This window comes from Hippopotamus amphibius, chromosome 14 (genome assembly GCF_030028045.1).
Source record: "Hippopotamus amphibius kiboko isolate mHipAmp2 chromosome 14, mHipAmp2.hap2, whole genome shotgun sequence".
NCBI lineage: Eukaryota > Metazoa > Chordata > Mammalia > Artiodactyla > Hippopotamidae > Hippopotamus > Hippopotamus amphibius.
In genome coordinates this window covers 14,764,627-14,781,319 of record NC_080199.1, presented here as the reverse complement: position 1 = coordinate 14,781,319, position 16,693 = coordinate 14,764,627, and the positions used below count along the sequence as shown (strand labels likewise).

The 16,693-nt window shown below is 44.9% G+C and overlaps 1 protein-coding gene across 1 annotated transcript in view; it reads right to left on the bottom strand.

Annotated features, from left to right (window-relative positions):
- The window catches only part of LOC130835726 (ATP-binding cassette sub-family C member 4-like), a 192,771-nt gene extending 187,191 nt beyond the window's left edge, over window positions 1–5,580 (bottom strand). Inside the window, exons 1-3 of the mRNA XM_057707518.1 lie at window positions 5,501–5,580; window positions 986–1,096; window positions 325–445 (exon numbers count right to left, since the gene is read on the bottom strand). Coding sequence (XP_057563501.1) covers window positions 325–445; window positions 986–1,096; window positions 5,501–5,580 — 312 coding nt within the window. The remainder of the gene's footprint in view (window positions 1–324; window positions 446–985; window positions 1,097–5,500) is intronic.
- Between the last annotated feature and the right edge of the window lie 11,113 nt (window positions 5,581–16,693).

Here is a 16,693-nt window from a genome sequence, read left to right as displayed (position 1 = left end):
AGGATCTTCCTTGGGGCAAAGATCACTCAGCATTTTTACTGAGCACCAGGAACATCCTAACATAATATAAAATGTCTTTCCTTTTCAGTGCCATCCTTCCATGACACTATGTTTTAAACAATTAAAAGAAAAATAGAGGTCCTCAGAGGTCCATTCCTTTACATATCTGCCTGTTCTAAAGAAGATACAACCAATGAGCTTCATGTTTCCTAGACATTTTATCCTCAGACCTTAAACTACTGGCCTCTCTCCCACCCGTCCCGTCCATCTCAGTGCCGACCCACATACACTGAAAAGCAATGCACTGTGGGTAAAAGCTTTTACCTCAAGAAACATAAACATTCCCCAGACTAAGTAGGATTTCCAGTAACACTTTATGATTGCTTTCGTTAAAGAAGGCTCCCGTGCGTCTTTCTGGGCTCTCAGAACTTCCTGATCCCAGTACCTGTGATGAGAAACAAAGCACAGTAAAGAACAGCCCAGCCACAGGCAAAACGGGGGAGGTGACAGAGGGGAGGAGAAGCCTTTACTACAGGGCGCTACGTGGCTGCCCTGTAAAGGCTGGCTAACTGCTTGCAGGGCTCCTGAAAGATGAGCCCTGCAGACCCTGAAGCACCAGAAAAACACCTTTGAGGGGAAAGAGTCCCAGTCTCGGGAAACAAGTTCCTGCCACGCTTTGCTGGAGTCACAGCACCATGAGCAGCCCAAGAGGGCAAACAGCCTCCTCCAGGGACACCACCTCTGGGGACAGAGCTCGGGGTCCAGCGCCTGGGCTGCTGGCTCCCTCCACGTTGCACAGCAAACACGGGGCCCCCAGCCTCCAAAGGGGGCTAAGCCCGGGCTCAGCCTGAGGGGGGTGAGCGTGCAGTGTCAGGGGAAGGAGGCTCCAGAAGAGCCCGGAGGAGGCGAAACCCACTCCAAACCGTGAGCCACACGGAGACGTTCTCACTCCTCCTTCCCCTTCTCCTCTCTGCCTGCTGCTCACCCTTGCAGCTCTTCCCCAAGGTGCCTGGAGCGATCTTCCGGAAGCACTGAGTACATGTCATCTTCTTCTAATCTCCGCTTATGGCCAATTTTAAACAAGGGGTTTAGCCACCTGTTAAAAATTAAGAGAAAAGGAGAGTGACGGATATCCACACTACAGAGCACTGTCTAATTAGAATCCTACAGTCATGGGCTTTGTTTAAAAAAAAGTCTACGTTTTAAATATATAAGGATATGGGGGAGGGGCATTAATTATGTGCTTATACACACACACATACAAATCAAAGCACAGGGAAGTCACTCTGGCTTATACATGATATAACTTAACTAAAGCAGCCTGTTTGTGGCCTTCGGAACATACATTGCACATCTGCTTTAGTTATTAAGGAAAACTACTTTTAGAAATCAAAATAAAGTAACTGTGGTTCAGGCACGCAGAACAGAGCTGAATGGCCACTGTGGGTAAGGCTGCAGACAGGTTCCTGTATTACTGAGGACTTCAGTTTTCTGAACTGTATCAGGCTCAGGGATACCTCCGGTCATTCTCAAAGCAGATGTAACCTTGTGGTCTCAAGATTTCTTTGGATTAGCTGTTAACACAATGGAATTCTTACCGGGAATCACCTCACAGATACAACACCCTTGAGTCAAACAGGCTCTGGACCCTGACCTCCTCACAGCCCTGTCAGACTCCCCTCAGCCAGGACGCTCACAGGAGCCTCTTTCTGACCCCGACCTTCTGAAGACATCCCAGAGATAAGTAACGCCTTCCCAACTAAAAGGCATGGGGTGATTCTTCTCATGGTCCTCCCTGGTATCACTCCCTGGAAGAGTAATTTCTTTTCAAATGTAACACAAGAAGTTCAAAAGGGCTGGAATTTTATGGACTGTTGGTTCTCCCATTGTCAGCCTCAGTCAGGGAATAAATACAGCCCCTCCATACTTTCAGGGGACTCCACTCACAGCTGACAGCATCACCAAACAGCAGTTTGATTCCTCCACGCCCATGCTTCTGCCCAGGGACATCAGGTTGCCCCCACTGCCACCCCACCCTGGAAAAGGCATATGTGCTGGTCAAATCCCTGTTTTCTGGGGGCCCAACCAACCTTTCCAATATGAGCTCCCCACCTACAGCCATGGCCGACTACACAGTCCCCATGCCTAAGGGCTCTGGGAACAGGACCACACCAGACCCAGAGGGGCCTGGCCTATGGAGCCAGCACCCTGGCTGGAAGGGCACCACCATCAGCCTAAACATGACTCAAGAAAACCCACAGATGGTGTGTGCGCCTGAGGGGTATTGGTTCTTCGGGGCCCCTGTGGCCAGGGCCACCCATGGTTGGGCCATAAACTGCCTCCGAGAAAACTATACCAGCGGACACTGGGCGACAGGTGGTGCCCTCCCGACCCAGGTTACATCCAGGTTTTAATGACACCCACCCCACCTCCCAACCACAGGGGGCCATTCATCTAGTCAGGAGGGGAGCTGGACTGGTACCAGCAGGAGTGGTGGCCCTTGTAGCATCCTTGGGGAGCCCAGCACAGGGAACAATTTATAACGCCGTAACCACAACAGAAGTCACTCGGACAGTGGCCTGGAGAACTAGAGAACCCGGCTCCAACTTTAGAATCATACAATCTTCACTGCACCCTCTGGCCCACATGACCCTCAACCACTGCACAGCTCCCAGTTACCTGCTGGCTGCTCAAGGAGGTAGTTGTGCCCTTGGAAAAAATTTCTATTGTTTCTATGTTAACCTGAGTGTCCAAATAGAAGACAGTGCAACCTGACTGTTAGAGAAGGCTGCCTGGCTACATTTTACCCAGAATAAGAAGGGCCTGACTGAACAAATTTGGGACAGTATCAAAAGGGTGATCCCCAGCTTCCCTGGGCTTCTGGATTCTTAGGACCCCTTACAGTTATTCCCCTTCTCTTGCTCTGTGGTCGCTGTATCCTCAACTGCCTCATTAGTTTCATCTCTTGGAGACCTGAGGCAATCAAACTGCACATGGTCCTTACCCAGGGGTATCAGCAACTGGGACTCCAGACAGATGACAGTCAGACTTATTTTAGTTGAATTAGGAAAAATTCTGCTCCTCTCACCCAACATATGACAACACCCGTGCTCAGCATGAAGCCATTTCAGAAGACCGACCTTCGCCCCTTCAGTGTCCCTCAAGAACGAGGAGCAGTAAAAAAGAAAGGGAGGAATTGTTACCAGGCTGTTGCCCCAGAATTACAACCCTGCCCCTCCCTCGAATAAAAACCACTGGCTCTTATCTGAGTTTCAGGCTCCACCATAAAAGGAGGAAGCTGCAGAGAGAGAAATAAGACCTGGTTAGAACCAGCCAGGCCCAAGATGGCGGGAGACCTAACCGCCAGTAGACCTTGAGCATCATTATGCGCTCCCTGTGATATATCAGCAGCTAAATGACACCCCCACCAGGGCCAGGACAGTTGACAATGGCCATGGCAACAACCTGAAGAGCCCATACAGGGACTGAAAAGGAGGGCTGCCTCAGTTTCAGGCCCAAACCACACCCCTGTTCTCAGATAAGTCATGAATATTCCTCCCTCTCTTGACTCGATTCCCTCCCTTTTACCTCAACCCTCCTAGACATACAGTGTCTCAGCCCAAACTGGGTTGAGAAGCTGATTTGTGAACTATTCTTCTTCTCCATTCTTTGGCCATTGGATAAAGCTTGTGATCTTCTAGTATCGCCATTGCTTTAATTATTGGCTGTGAGAATCCGAGGGGATAAAGAACCTTCCCCGCCAAGATAAGGGAATAAATCCTTAGCCTGGGCTAGGACCCTGGCACGAGTCCAGGCGACCAATCTGGTGAGAAGTACAGAAGTTACCTACACAAGGAACACAGGCTCGGGAGCCAGACTGCCTGCTTTGGGATCCTGTTCCACCACTTACTAGCTGTGTGATGGTAGGCAACTCACTCAACCTCCCTGCTCAGAGCATTCAGGTGTAAAATAAGAGGGAACAGCTCCTTCCCTTCCAGCAGGAAAACTGGCAATGGGTGCCCATCAACATCCATGAGACATCCTCACCTTCCCACGTCCACACACACACACACTGTGAAAATCCACAGACAGAAGGTGCTTGGAGTATTCCCTGCCCTGCCTGAGGTTAAGGAGATGTCTGCCTATTTGGTTATTACTTCTGTCAACCACTTCCTTCTTCTAGGCCTCTCTTTCCTCAAGGGCCATCAAATGGCCAAGAGACATAGCTACACACACTAAATACACCACAATCAAAACAAGCATAGCAGTGCCCATCCCCTGGGGATCCCCAGGCTGTCCCATAAAAGAAGGAAATTTCAGAATTTCAGACAGATGAGTGGATTAGGGTCCAGAAACAAAAGATCTAGTAATCACGCAAGTGTGATTAAAGCCCAAAGGTTCAGGCCCACCTACTTAGTAGTCCCAGCTACTAGATGGAAAACTATAGTTAAGAGCTTCACCTCTTTGAGCTGTTTTTCATTGGTGTGTTTCGTCCCAGCTCAAGGACCCTTCAGTGGTTTCAGGACCAAATGATTCCTGGGGACGACCACCTACATAAAGACCATGCACTGCTTCTCTAAAGGCTAGAGATCTGAATAAGACCCCCACAGGCTTCAGGGACCCCATCTCCAGAGTGGTCCTCAAAGGTGGAAGCAGAAATATTCACAGTAAGGAAAGGGGCTGGTAAAGTACATACTCCATTCCTCTCAGTGTGTCCCAGGCAAAAGCAAAACGTTTTCAAGAATAACGTCCCCATTCATTAAATAAAAAACAATAGTGTTTTTTACCCACATGAAATTTTCTACAACTAGATATCAGGACACAGTGAGAGCTACAGGAGGGGTGATGGAGGGAGGGAAACAAGACATGGTCATAGACATAGGGACACAGGGAGCCCGATGGAGTTGGAAGGCAGCTCTCACCTAAGGAATATAGGGAAAGGTGGGGACATTACTGAAAGACCACAAAGGTGCAGGGCACTCATTAGATAAAGGAAGCTGTTCATAAACTGCTTGCCTAGGGAGAAAAAAAGGAGGTGGGGGTGGGAGTTGGGGAGGTGCCGCTTTAGTTCAGAACTGCGACGTCCTGAGAGTTAGCGGGAAGCTGGCTAAGAGTAGAGCCTGTCTGTGGGGCGGAGGGGGCGGTGGGTCCAGCCGGTTCTCCCCCGGGCGGTGACCCCTGGGCAGCCTTGTTCTCCGCCTCCCCACCTCCTGCTCCTGCGGCTCCCCCTGCTCTCTGGCGCTGGAGGCTGGCGGGGCAGCGGCGTCAAGGCAGGGAGCCCCCGCACCAGCGCCCACAGGCTCCCCGGGCCCCCCTTCCCGCCCCTGCCCCCGCCCGCCCCGCGTGCCCGGGCGCAAAGGGGAGCAGGCGGCCGGCGTGGGGAGGCTCCACCCGCGGCGGAAAGCGCCCCCTCGCCCGGCCCCGCGGCCCCCAAAGGCCCGGCAGCGGCAGGCACGGGCACCGAGGCGGCCGCGTGTGGCGGGTCGCGCGAGGCGCTCACCAGACGAACAGGCGCGAGCAGAGGTTCGCGCCCTGCAGCGGGCTGGCGTTGGGCTTCACCTCCGGGGGCACCGGCAGCATCTTGCCGCCGGGGCGGGCGCGGGGCCGGGGGGCGCGGCTCTGCCGGCGGTGCGGCTCCCGCGGCTCCTGGAGGCGCCGGCGCGGGGCTGCTGAGGACGCGGCCGCCTCGCGAACCCGCCGGGGCGGGAACCGGGAAGCACCTGCTTCCGGGAGGGGAGCGCCAGTGCCCGCCCTGACCCCGCCGCCCCGCCTGCGCAGCCTCCGCGCTCGCCCCCAGGACGCCTGCGGCCACAGCCCTGGAGACAGGAGCAGCGCGCACGTGTGGGGCTGCGGGACGAAGAGCCAGCCTGGTGGAGGCGGCCACAAGCCGCAGGCAGGTGCCAGGCGAGGCCACCCGCTCTTTGATGGAGGCGCGGAGGCGGGGAGGCGGATGGCGCCGCACAACCAACCCAGCTCCCAGGATAGCACCTGGCGGCACACTCTGCCCGAGTTCCTGCTCTGAGCCCAGGCACCCACCCAGCAGGGGGAGAGAGGAGGCTCAGGCTCTGCCCCACTCTGCTCCTCAGAAGCTCCCCAGGGGCTGAAGCGAAGACCTGGAGAAAAGCTGGAGGAAGGCAGTAACAGCCCGCCCTCTGGGAACTCTGCCCTCATCAGGACCAAACAAGGGTACTGTGGAAGGTGCTCCAAGCAGGACCCTAGGGGCCTTCCTGGGACAGACCCCACCCCACCTCATGTCCTCTGCCTGCCTCTTGTTCGTAGAAGAGCTTGTCTCCCAGGCGTCCCTGAGTCACAAAAGGCTGGCTCAAGAATTAATGATCGAAAGACTGTGAATGTGTAATAACAAAAATGTTTAAACAGTAGATGGACCATATAGCAGTCATAGAATCTTTAGTTCTCCCTGAAGGATGTAGATAACATGCTTGATGCACACGCCTGAGTTGTTGTACAGATGCTAAAAAGCCCACCAGGTGGAAGAAGTTAACTGCATGATGACCAGGATCAGCTGGAACCTAAGGTTTAACGATGAGGACCCCTGTTACATCACCCTGTTCCTCCACATCAGCCAATCAGAAAACAGTGCATGAGCTGATCAGGTACCCTGGACTCTCTCTCTCCCTCAGCTTGCCTTTAAAATAACCCCCCTGAAATCCGTTGGGGGAGTTCTAGTCTATTGAACACGAGCCTGCTGTATTCATTGCTTGGCCCTTGCAATAAACCTTTCTCTGCTCAGAACGCCAACATTTCAGTTTGTTGGCCTCACTGTACATTGGGAACAAGAGCTTGGGTAGGACAACACAACCAGCAGCCAAACATTTGACCTTGGACAAAAGCAGGGTTTAGTACAGATTATGCATGTAGAACTGCAAGACTTAAGTAAAGAAGGTAACAGAAGAAGAGCTCAAATGATTTTGGAGGATGAATGCATGCTGTTACTGAGGAAGGCTTTTGGCATCTCACAGGTTGCGCTGTGGTAGTGGGGGGTTGGGGTACCTCTGTGAGTTTTTGCTGCCATCTTAGATTGAGAAAGGAGAATACGGGGAGAGAGAGACTGCCTTATGATTTCTTTCAACATGAGCTCAAGGCCTAGACAAATAACAGTGGCATATGTTACAGAACACAGCTTATGCACATTTCTGGGGACCTTACCTCACTTTTAACTCTAGCAATGCCCTTTTCAAGAAGGTATTATTATCCCTGTTTTGCAGATGAGAAAGATGAGACTCAAGGACAGCAGTTGTTAAAGGTCTTCAAATCAGTAAAGAGGAATCCTGATTTAGACTCCAGTTCTAGTCTAGGATGGTTGTCTCACTGGTAGATGTGAGACTGTCAGTGTGTGTGAAAAGTGCCTAGAACATGCTGTGTGAATGAATGAGTGATTGTAGGACTGAATGAACAACATCTTGGACTCCCACTCATAAGTGTTTAGTTATTTGGGGGGCCATCTTACCAGCTCAGCAGCTTCTCTTCCCTTCCATCCTAAATGAAGAAGGATCAAAGTTTGTGGTGCTTATAACAAGATCACTTTGTTATTCTCTGATAATTTCCTCTGTACCTTGGCTAAATGGAGTTATTAATAATGGCATTATTAATAATGGCTCTTAGCTCCAGTTATGCAAGATGAGTAAGTTCTGGAGAGTTGATGTACAGCAATGTGGCTACAGTTGACAACATTGTACTATATACTTTTAATTTGCTAAGAGATTAGATCTTGGGTGGTCTCTACATAAAAAAGAGAAAAAAATGAAAATGGTTAAGGTGTGAAGTGATGGATATGTTGGTTGGCTTGGTTGTGATGAATATTTCACATTGTAAACGTAAATCAAGTCATCAGGTTGTACATTTAAATATATACAAATATTCACTGTCAATTATACCTCAATAAAACTGGAGGGGAAATGGATTCTAAACAAAACTTTCATGTATTCAAACAGTTTTATAAGTCAAACAGAAGAATGGCAAAATGTTGATAAACTGCTTAATTAAAGTCAATATATTCTATTGGTCTTCCTTTAAGATGTAATTATACTGGAAGCTTGAGTTATTTTGTTTTCAGTCTTTTGGAAAACTAGTCCATTATTGAGATCAGTTGTCCAGAAACTGCTAAGAATTGATAAAGATGTCCTAAGAAAACATGAAATCCCTGTTTTTATTAGGTTCACAATCTAGAAAAATATGTAAAAAGGAAATTATAGCAAAATAATACAGATAATAAAATAATATAAATATACAAATACATTCATTCTCACCTATTAAATTAGAAACACGCTTTAAAAACCAGAATACCCCATGCTAATGAAGGAAAAGTGTGAAAGGCACTCTAATATACTGTTGGTAAAATATAAGTTAGAATAGCCTTTTCAGAAAATAATTTGACAATATTTATTAAGAGCCTTAAAAATGTTCATCCTCTTTGATTTAATAGGATTTCCACTTATAAGATGATGAAAGCATAAGGTTACTTGTAGACAAGTATTTATGTACAAATTTATTTATGTACAAATATGTTTCTCAGAGCAGTGCTTGTTAAAATAGAATTTAGAAACATCCTAACTTCTAAGTTCAGCTATAGCAAAATGATTAAATACATCATGAATCATTTTTAAACAAGTGCTTTTTGAACACATACCATACATCAAATACCCTTCAAAGCACCAGAGGTCAATGGTAAACAAAGCACTAAAGTTTATCTTCTCACTGTGCTTACACTGAAGTAGTGGAAGGTAGGAAGTAAGCAAGTAAATGAATGAACAAGAGAATATCAGATTTGATGAGGACTATGAGGAAAACAAATAGGAAATGAGAGTGGTTGGAGATGGCCAGCAAGGCCTGGTGTAAACTGGGTGGTCAGGAAGGCTGCTCAGAGGAGAAACTTGAGCTGAAACATGAAAACCAAGGGCTCAGTCTTATGCAAGTCTGGGAGTAAATAAATAAATAAATAAATAAGTAAAAAGAAAAGAATCCATAGTATTGGATAACTTGGGGGTGAATGTAGTTTGTTTTTGTTTTTGTTTTTGTTTTTAAAAAGGGAAGAGAGACCTCCTCTTGCATCTGTAAGAGAAGGAGGACACTAGGCAAACTGTCACCCCCGAGACTGGGGAGGCCCCCAGTGAATAGAGGAAATCAAGGCTTCCTGGAGCAGAGACTCAGAGTGAAACCACCAGAGGGACCTGTGCTTGGGGAGAAGAACTGGAACTAAACTGTAATTTTAATTGCTGGAGGCTCAGTGTAGACAAGTCTGAGAATTAAAAACTCCAGGGGCACCCAGTCATGGGAGGACTCACAACATTGTGAGATTTACCTCCAGGAGCTCCACCAGGATCCTACAGAAAATACCAGAGAAAAGTCCCCTCAGGCCTCCCAATGGGGCAGGAGGTGGGCTTGGGGGGGACAGTGGGCCAGCGGGGAAGTAGCCAATTTTGAAATAGGCCTGAGCACTCAGTCTTCTTAAGAAGGCCTGTACTCGGGGAAAACTAGTTTACCAGAATCTAACCTGCTGGGGAATTAACTGAGATTTACTGACCTGGGGGAAGAGAAATCCCCAACTCCAGCTGGTCCTGGCCATTCTGTCCCACATATGGAAAGGGGTGGGGGAGGAACATGAGAAGCACTTCTGATGTTCACAGTCCAGAGGCAGAGGCTCACTGAGGGGTTGAGACTCAATCATGGGAACTGCCTGCCCTCACACCTCTCCACCTCCTCACAAAAGCCTTGCTACGGCAGCTCCTTTAGCCCAGGACATTGTGTCTGCATATCAAAAAAAGTTACAAGGCACACCTAAAGCCAAAAAAAAAAAAAAAAAAAAAAATTGAAGAGACAGAGCATGCATCAGAACCAGATGTGGCAGGGATGTTGGAATTATCAGATTAGGAATTTAAAAGCAGCTATGATTAATATACTAAGGGCTCTAATGGATAAAGTAGACAGCATGCAAAAACAGGCGGGCTATGTAACCAGAGGGATGGAAATCCTAAGAAAGAACCAGGAAGAAATGCTACAGATAAAAAGTACTGTAACAGAAATGAAGAATGCCTCTGATGGGCTTATTAATAGACTGGACACAGCTGAGGGAAGAATTGCTGAGCTAGAGGATATATCAATTGAATCCACAAAAACCGAAAAGCAAAGAGAACAAAGACTAAAAAACCCCAGAATATCCAAGGACTGAGGATCAAAAAGAAAAGATGCCACATCTGCATAATGAGAATTCCAGAAGGAGAAGAAAGTAACAAAAGAAATATTTGAAACAATAATGACTGAGAATTTCTCCTAATTAATGTCAAACACCAAACCACAGGCACAGGAAGCTCACAGAACACCAAGCAGAATTAATGTCAAAAAACCCCCACAACTAGGCATATTGTTTTCAAATCAAAGAAAAACACCTTAGCTATGGAGGAACAAACATTAGAATTACATCCAACTCTCCTCAGAAACCATGCAAACAAGGAGAGAGTGGAGTGAAAAAATTTGTGTTGAAAGAAAAAACCACCAACCTAGAATTCTGTTCCTTGTGAAATGATCGTTCAAAAATGAAAGAGAAATAAATACCTTTTCAGACAAACAAAAATTGAGGGACTTTGTTGCAAAACAATTTTAAAAGAAGTTCTTCATGGAGAAGGAAAGTAAATTGGAAACTCAGATCTATGTAAAGTAAGGAAGAGCATCGAAGAAGGAGTGAGGGGACAATTGTGCAAGAGGAACAGATAAAATAGTATTGAAAGGTTTGAACAGTGGCCAGAGTGGAAGACGAACTTGCCAAAGCTGCATCCTGAGAGTGTAGTGATGAGAGCAACAGAGAAGTTGTGAGGATTCTAGCAAGGAGGTTCCTATATTCTGCCTGCCACTCCCATCGCTTCACTTCTCTTCCATGGCAACCACATGCTGTGTGTCACCTCTCCTGTGGACTCACGATCAGCCAGCTCCTTGACTTGTGTATTGACCCACATTTACTGTACTGATGGCTAATACCTTTTATTGACTCAACTGTACGTTCTTTCTGGATTCCTAATATTTAACTATGCCTGAGCATTTGTAACTAAGGATACTGTTCTTTTTAACTTTGAAGTGATTTTTGCTGCATTCTGCCGGGTGATGGTATTTTATTATTGACCACAGTCTACCTCACAGTGCGACAAAGATAAAGAGGTAGACTTTTTTTGTTTTTTATGTTTGTTCTGTTTGTTTTTTACTGCCTGCAGTGGGTTTCTCTGGATTCTGTGTGGTGACAGTACTTTACTATTGACAACCATCTACCAGACAGAGGACCCAAGATAAAGCAGATAAGCTTTAGAAAAGAAGCAACTGGGAAAGAGAAACTGGCCTCTGGTCCAAAGCTGGTAGCTTTGGTCAGAAAGGCTGTGCTACCTCTTCAAGTGAGCTGGTCTGTAAGAATACACTTAACTCATGTCTTGTATCCAAGCAAATTTCAGGATCAAACTATGTGACACAGCTTGCTTGTATCCCGTGAGAGATGCCACTCTCTCTAAATTGAGACCAGAATTCTGGACCAAAAGTTTTGACACCTTTATATGTGTGTCATTTATCATTTTTCAATAGCCAGGAGACTTAAGTCTCTACTCATATTCAAAACAGCCAGGCATGCTCTTTCTAGCACACATCTGTATGTTCTATAGGATGGCAACACTTAATCTGTTACCCTCAAACCATTTTTCTTATTTCAAATTTAACTTTTATCCAGCAAGAGATTGTCAAGTATTGCCATCCATCTCTGCCTATCAGTCAACTGGTTCAGTTTCTACAAAACAATCACCTCTGTATTGTAATGGCACTTGTTCACAGATCATTGGGTGTTTCATTATATTGTCCTGTATTATTTAAAATAAATAAATGGAAGATGGAGAAAATTAATATGCTAATATTAACAATAATGCAGTTAACACAAACATGGAGAGAGCATGAAGTAGACCAAAGGAGGTGCCGCTTCAGTCTGGCTTGGATGCATATTGGAAGTAAGCTGGTTGATTATACGTTTAATTTTGAAGGAAGAAAAAAGAACTTTTTTGAATTTTTGAAATATCTATAGCAGGCTTATTCATAACTGCCAAAAAGTGGAAGTAACTGAGACATCCTTCAGGAAGCAAAAGGATAAATAAACTGGTCCATCCAGACAATGGAGTGTTATTCAGCACTGAAAAGAAATGAGCCTTGAAAAGACATGGAGGAAACTTAAATGCTTATAATGAAGTGAAAGAATCCAATCTGAAAAGGATACATACGGTATGATTCTCACTATATGACAAAAAGGCAAACTATGGAGACAGGGAGAAGATCAGTGGTTGCCAGAGGGTGGAGGTGGGGGTGAGGGATGAATAGGTGGAGCACAGAGGATTTTTAGGACAATGAAAATACTCTGTGTGAGACCATAATGATGGAAATGTCATTATACATGTCTCCAAACCCATAGAATGCACAACAGCAAGAGTGAACCCTAATGTAAACTGCGGACTTTGGGTGACAATGACGTGTCGATACAGATTCATCAGATGCAGCAAATGCATCACCTGGTGGGGGTGTGGGTAGTGGGGAGGCTGTGGAGTGTGGGGACGAGGGTGTACAGGAAATCTCCGTGCCTGCCCCTAAAAAAGAAAAAAAAATGAAAAAAAGAAAAAAGAAAGAAAAATCTAAGAAGTACTTGTAAAATATTGGTGAAGATTATATATATGCAAAAGGTGAAGTGTTGTAATAGAGAAAAAGAAGTGATTTTTTAACATTATAGATTGAGATTCATATTAATAAAATGCCCTATTGATCCCTTAGGAATTTCACAGGCTTATACATCATCTGATAGAAACACAGCTTTCTTCAACTTAATCAAGGAAATTAGAAGGCCAGACTTAGCCTTTCTCCTGTCAATTTTTAAAAATAATTTATAAACACTACCAGAGTTATCATCATTAATCTCCTCTCCATCCCTTGCAAATTACCATCAGCGAGTCCATTTTTTCTTCATTGAAATTTTTCTGTTTATTAAATGTGACTTCAGTTAAACTGAGAAAAACAGAATTTGAGGTAAGAAATACCTTTATGAAATTAATTTACATTGCATATTATTAATTTTTAATCTCTGTTCTGGATACTCATAGATAGAGTATATGACATTCAGGGGTCAAAAAGCTGAAGTGCTCTTCCTAAACGTACTGTAATGAAGTTTAGAGTTCTTTTTTGTTTTCTGAAAAAAGCCTTCCCATCACTCCTTCTAGATAGTTTACTCTTTTGTTTTCTTTTTTAAGCTCTTTATTGGAATATAATTGCTTTACACACTTGTACCAGCTTTTGAGGTACACCAAAGTGAATCAGCTTTATTTATACATATATCCCCATATCCCCTCCCTCCTGCGACTCCCTCCCATCCTCCCTGTCCTGGCCCTCTAAGGCATCACAGGATAGTTTACTCTTAACTGCACTGTCAGGGAAGCTCTGGGTATAAAAGTAGCAAACTCCATCTAAATGAAACGTATGTTTCCTACCCTCACAGAGTTTACAACTTACACTGTGTGTGCAGTTCTCATCCTTAGAGTCACACCTTTGCGTGAAGGCTTTTATTATAATGTGGATAACAGACATGAAGTCCATCATGTTTCAATATTAAAACAAAAATGTTGATTTTTGATGGGCATTTTCCTAAAATGTATTGCTGCTGTTCCTCCATTCTTGGAATATGCAGAACATAATGAAAAATGTGATTAATTATTTGGTATCATTACCAGCATAGTGTTGTGCCATTTGGTACAATACTCTTAGGACCCAAAGAAACATATGTGTAGGGTTTTATGGACTTACATATATCTACAAACAACTTAAATTTTAAAAATTTCTCATCAACTTTTTCCACATTTTGATTTCCTCTCTTTGCTTTTCAAATAATATTTTACTTTTTACTACTTTTAAACTAGCTTGTACAGTAAGATTTAATAGGCTTTAAAGTAAGCACCTGAGGATCTCTGCTAGGAATAATAATGATGAGTTTGGACATATAATTTTGGCAACGTAGTTGCCTCTTGTTCTCAGTTGTCTTCTGTGAGACTGAAATTACCAAAGAATGACAGCTGGAGAAGTGAATGTTATCAGAAGGTGCTTTGGTTTGCTAAAGGCTTTATAAGTGTTCATAAGTGATTAGTAAATTTCCCCCCTTTTTTTAAAATAAATTTATTTATTTATTTGTTGACTGTGTTGGGTCGTCATTGCTGCATTTGGGCTTTCTCTAGTTGCAGCAAGCAGGGGCTACTCTTCATTGCTATGTGCAGGCTTCTCATTATGGTGGCTTCTCTTGCTGCAGAGCATAGACTCCAGGAACGCGGGCTTCAGTAGCTATAGCATGCAGCCTCAATAGTTGTGGCTCACACCCAAGGAGACGGAGGTGGGAGAAAATGTGCAGTCACAGAAGTGAAGAGAGTGTTTCTAGAAGGAAAAGCTGGAGTTTATGCTTCTGAGAGGCTAGTAAGTTGAAGACAGGAGAGTAACAATTGGATTTGGCAAAGTGGAAGGTTTTGATGACTTATTAAAAGCAGTACTTTAAAGAGAGAGAGATAGAAACCCTATAAAAATGTGTTGAGAGGAGAATGGGGTGTGAAGGTGTGGAGACAGTGGTTATACACAGATCCTGTGAGCAGTTTTGCTGTGAGGAGGAACAGAAAACAGAAAAAGAAATCCCTGCAGGAGTGTAACCCTTGAGGAGGCATCATCCACACTGTAGCCTGTCCTGTAGCCAGTGTTTCATAACAGGGGTGACTGATGTCAGTGTCTGCCCATAAGCCCTGGGCCCTTCCATTTCACAGGAGCCTCACTTCCTGCAGCTCTGCCTGAGGGCTCTGTCTGCCCCCAGAGTCAGCTCTGCTCAAGTACAAGGCAGGCCAGCAGTGCTGGGAATCTAATGTGTCCCTCTGCTCTCCTCCCCCAGCAGCCTTCAGTCAACAGACAGACAGGAGCTGGTGTGTAAACACCCACCTCACTCCCTCCTCAGAGAAGGTGACCACGAGGCTTGTGCTCCACACTGTGCCCTACAGTTTCCCGGCAGGATTGTGCCCCAGCAGCCCCATCCTGGGAACATGCTTGATAATATAACCTTTGCTGCCTTCTTTAGCTTTCTTGTCTCACTTCCCTACTCCATTCTGATTGTTTCCTGGGACCACCTCCCAAGTAATCTATTGTATTCAAATTCTTAGAGTTTAGTTTCAGGGGACCCAAGCTAAGACAACAGAAAATATTCATATAGTGACATGCAACCATTACACCAATTTTACACAAAAATTCATGAAACAAGAAACATTAGAGAAAATATTCCCAAATGATATCAGTGATTATTTCTGTAGTGTGGGATTATGGATGATTAGAAACCAAAACAAAACTTATTTTTCCACAAGAAAAAGAGGATTTTTTTGGTAAACAAGTACTGTAAGTTCAACATACAGATTAATAAAGACTTCGTGAATTTCAGAAGGTGGTCTGAAAAGAACAAAAGCTATTGCTAAATAAAATCATGGCTGCTGCTTTCTCAGCAACACATAGCAAATAAAGTACCAATATTCATATGAAAAACATACCAAAACTCCAACATTCCAAGGAATTTAGAATCAGTCTAGAAGTATGCTTCAGACCAAAGGTTATGCCATGTAAGGCAACTGTTTGGCAAAACATGGTTTTTATTCAATAACAATGGCTACCATTTATTGAATGTGTAGCTATACCTTTTTACCATCTCACTAAATCCTTGCAATACTCCTGTAAGGTATGTATTATTATTACCTTTTTACACATAATGAAGTTTAAAGAAAAGGGAAGTGAATTCTCCAAAATGGGGGAAAAAGCCCCACAAGAGTTGAGCCCAGATATCAGTCCCAAAGCCCATGAACTCTCTGCCACTTTGGGCTGCCTCTCTCTCCAACTTCAGTTATGATTTTAGAGTCAGCAACAGAAAGTCAAAGAGTAATCACTGCATCAACATTTCTCATGTGCTCCATGCAGTTTAGAACCAGGAGGCTGGATGTGTATACAGACAGTTTGCTGGGGAAATGGTTGCCTAGAGTGGGGTCATTAGGGTCATGTTGGGTGAATGATTGGAATGCTGTGCTCTCCAAACCCTGGAACCATGGACAGTATGATCACAATGGTGGAAAAATCAACTTGTACAGTAGAGACGCGGATTTTTTAAAAAATTGCCCAGGCCAAGAAAACACAATTCTAAAGTATATCTGAGCTTTAAGGGCTAAAAATGGCACAGATTACATAATAACATAGTTTAGAATAAATTTTTGATCAGAATTAGATTCTTCAGTCACACTTTACATGAGAGCAGCTCTTATCTTTCAGCAGTATTTTCTGAATATCTACTAGCTGCCAGTCAGTACAGTTACAGGTAAAATATAAACTAATCTTTAGGAGATAAGGGAGAAAGAATCCTGTTAGTTTTATTTTCAGCTTTTAAAAAACAAGCTGTGAGTTATAATTGCTGGCTCTGCACTGGTTCACCATGCCCGGACCACGGGCTTCTTAAAGCAGGATGAGTAGGTCCGCTCCCTGGTCTCCAGTGCCCATTCAACACCCTGCCCACAGGAGGTCTTAGGAAACACATGCCTGGTGAATGATGAGGATACCCACACCCACCAGAGAGAGGAGGGTGCTGCAACCTCTCAAAGCATTTAATGTGGGCTTCCCT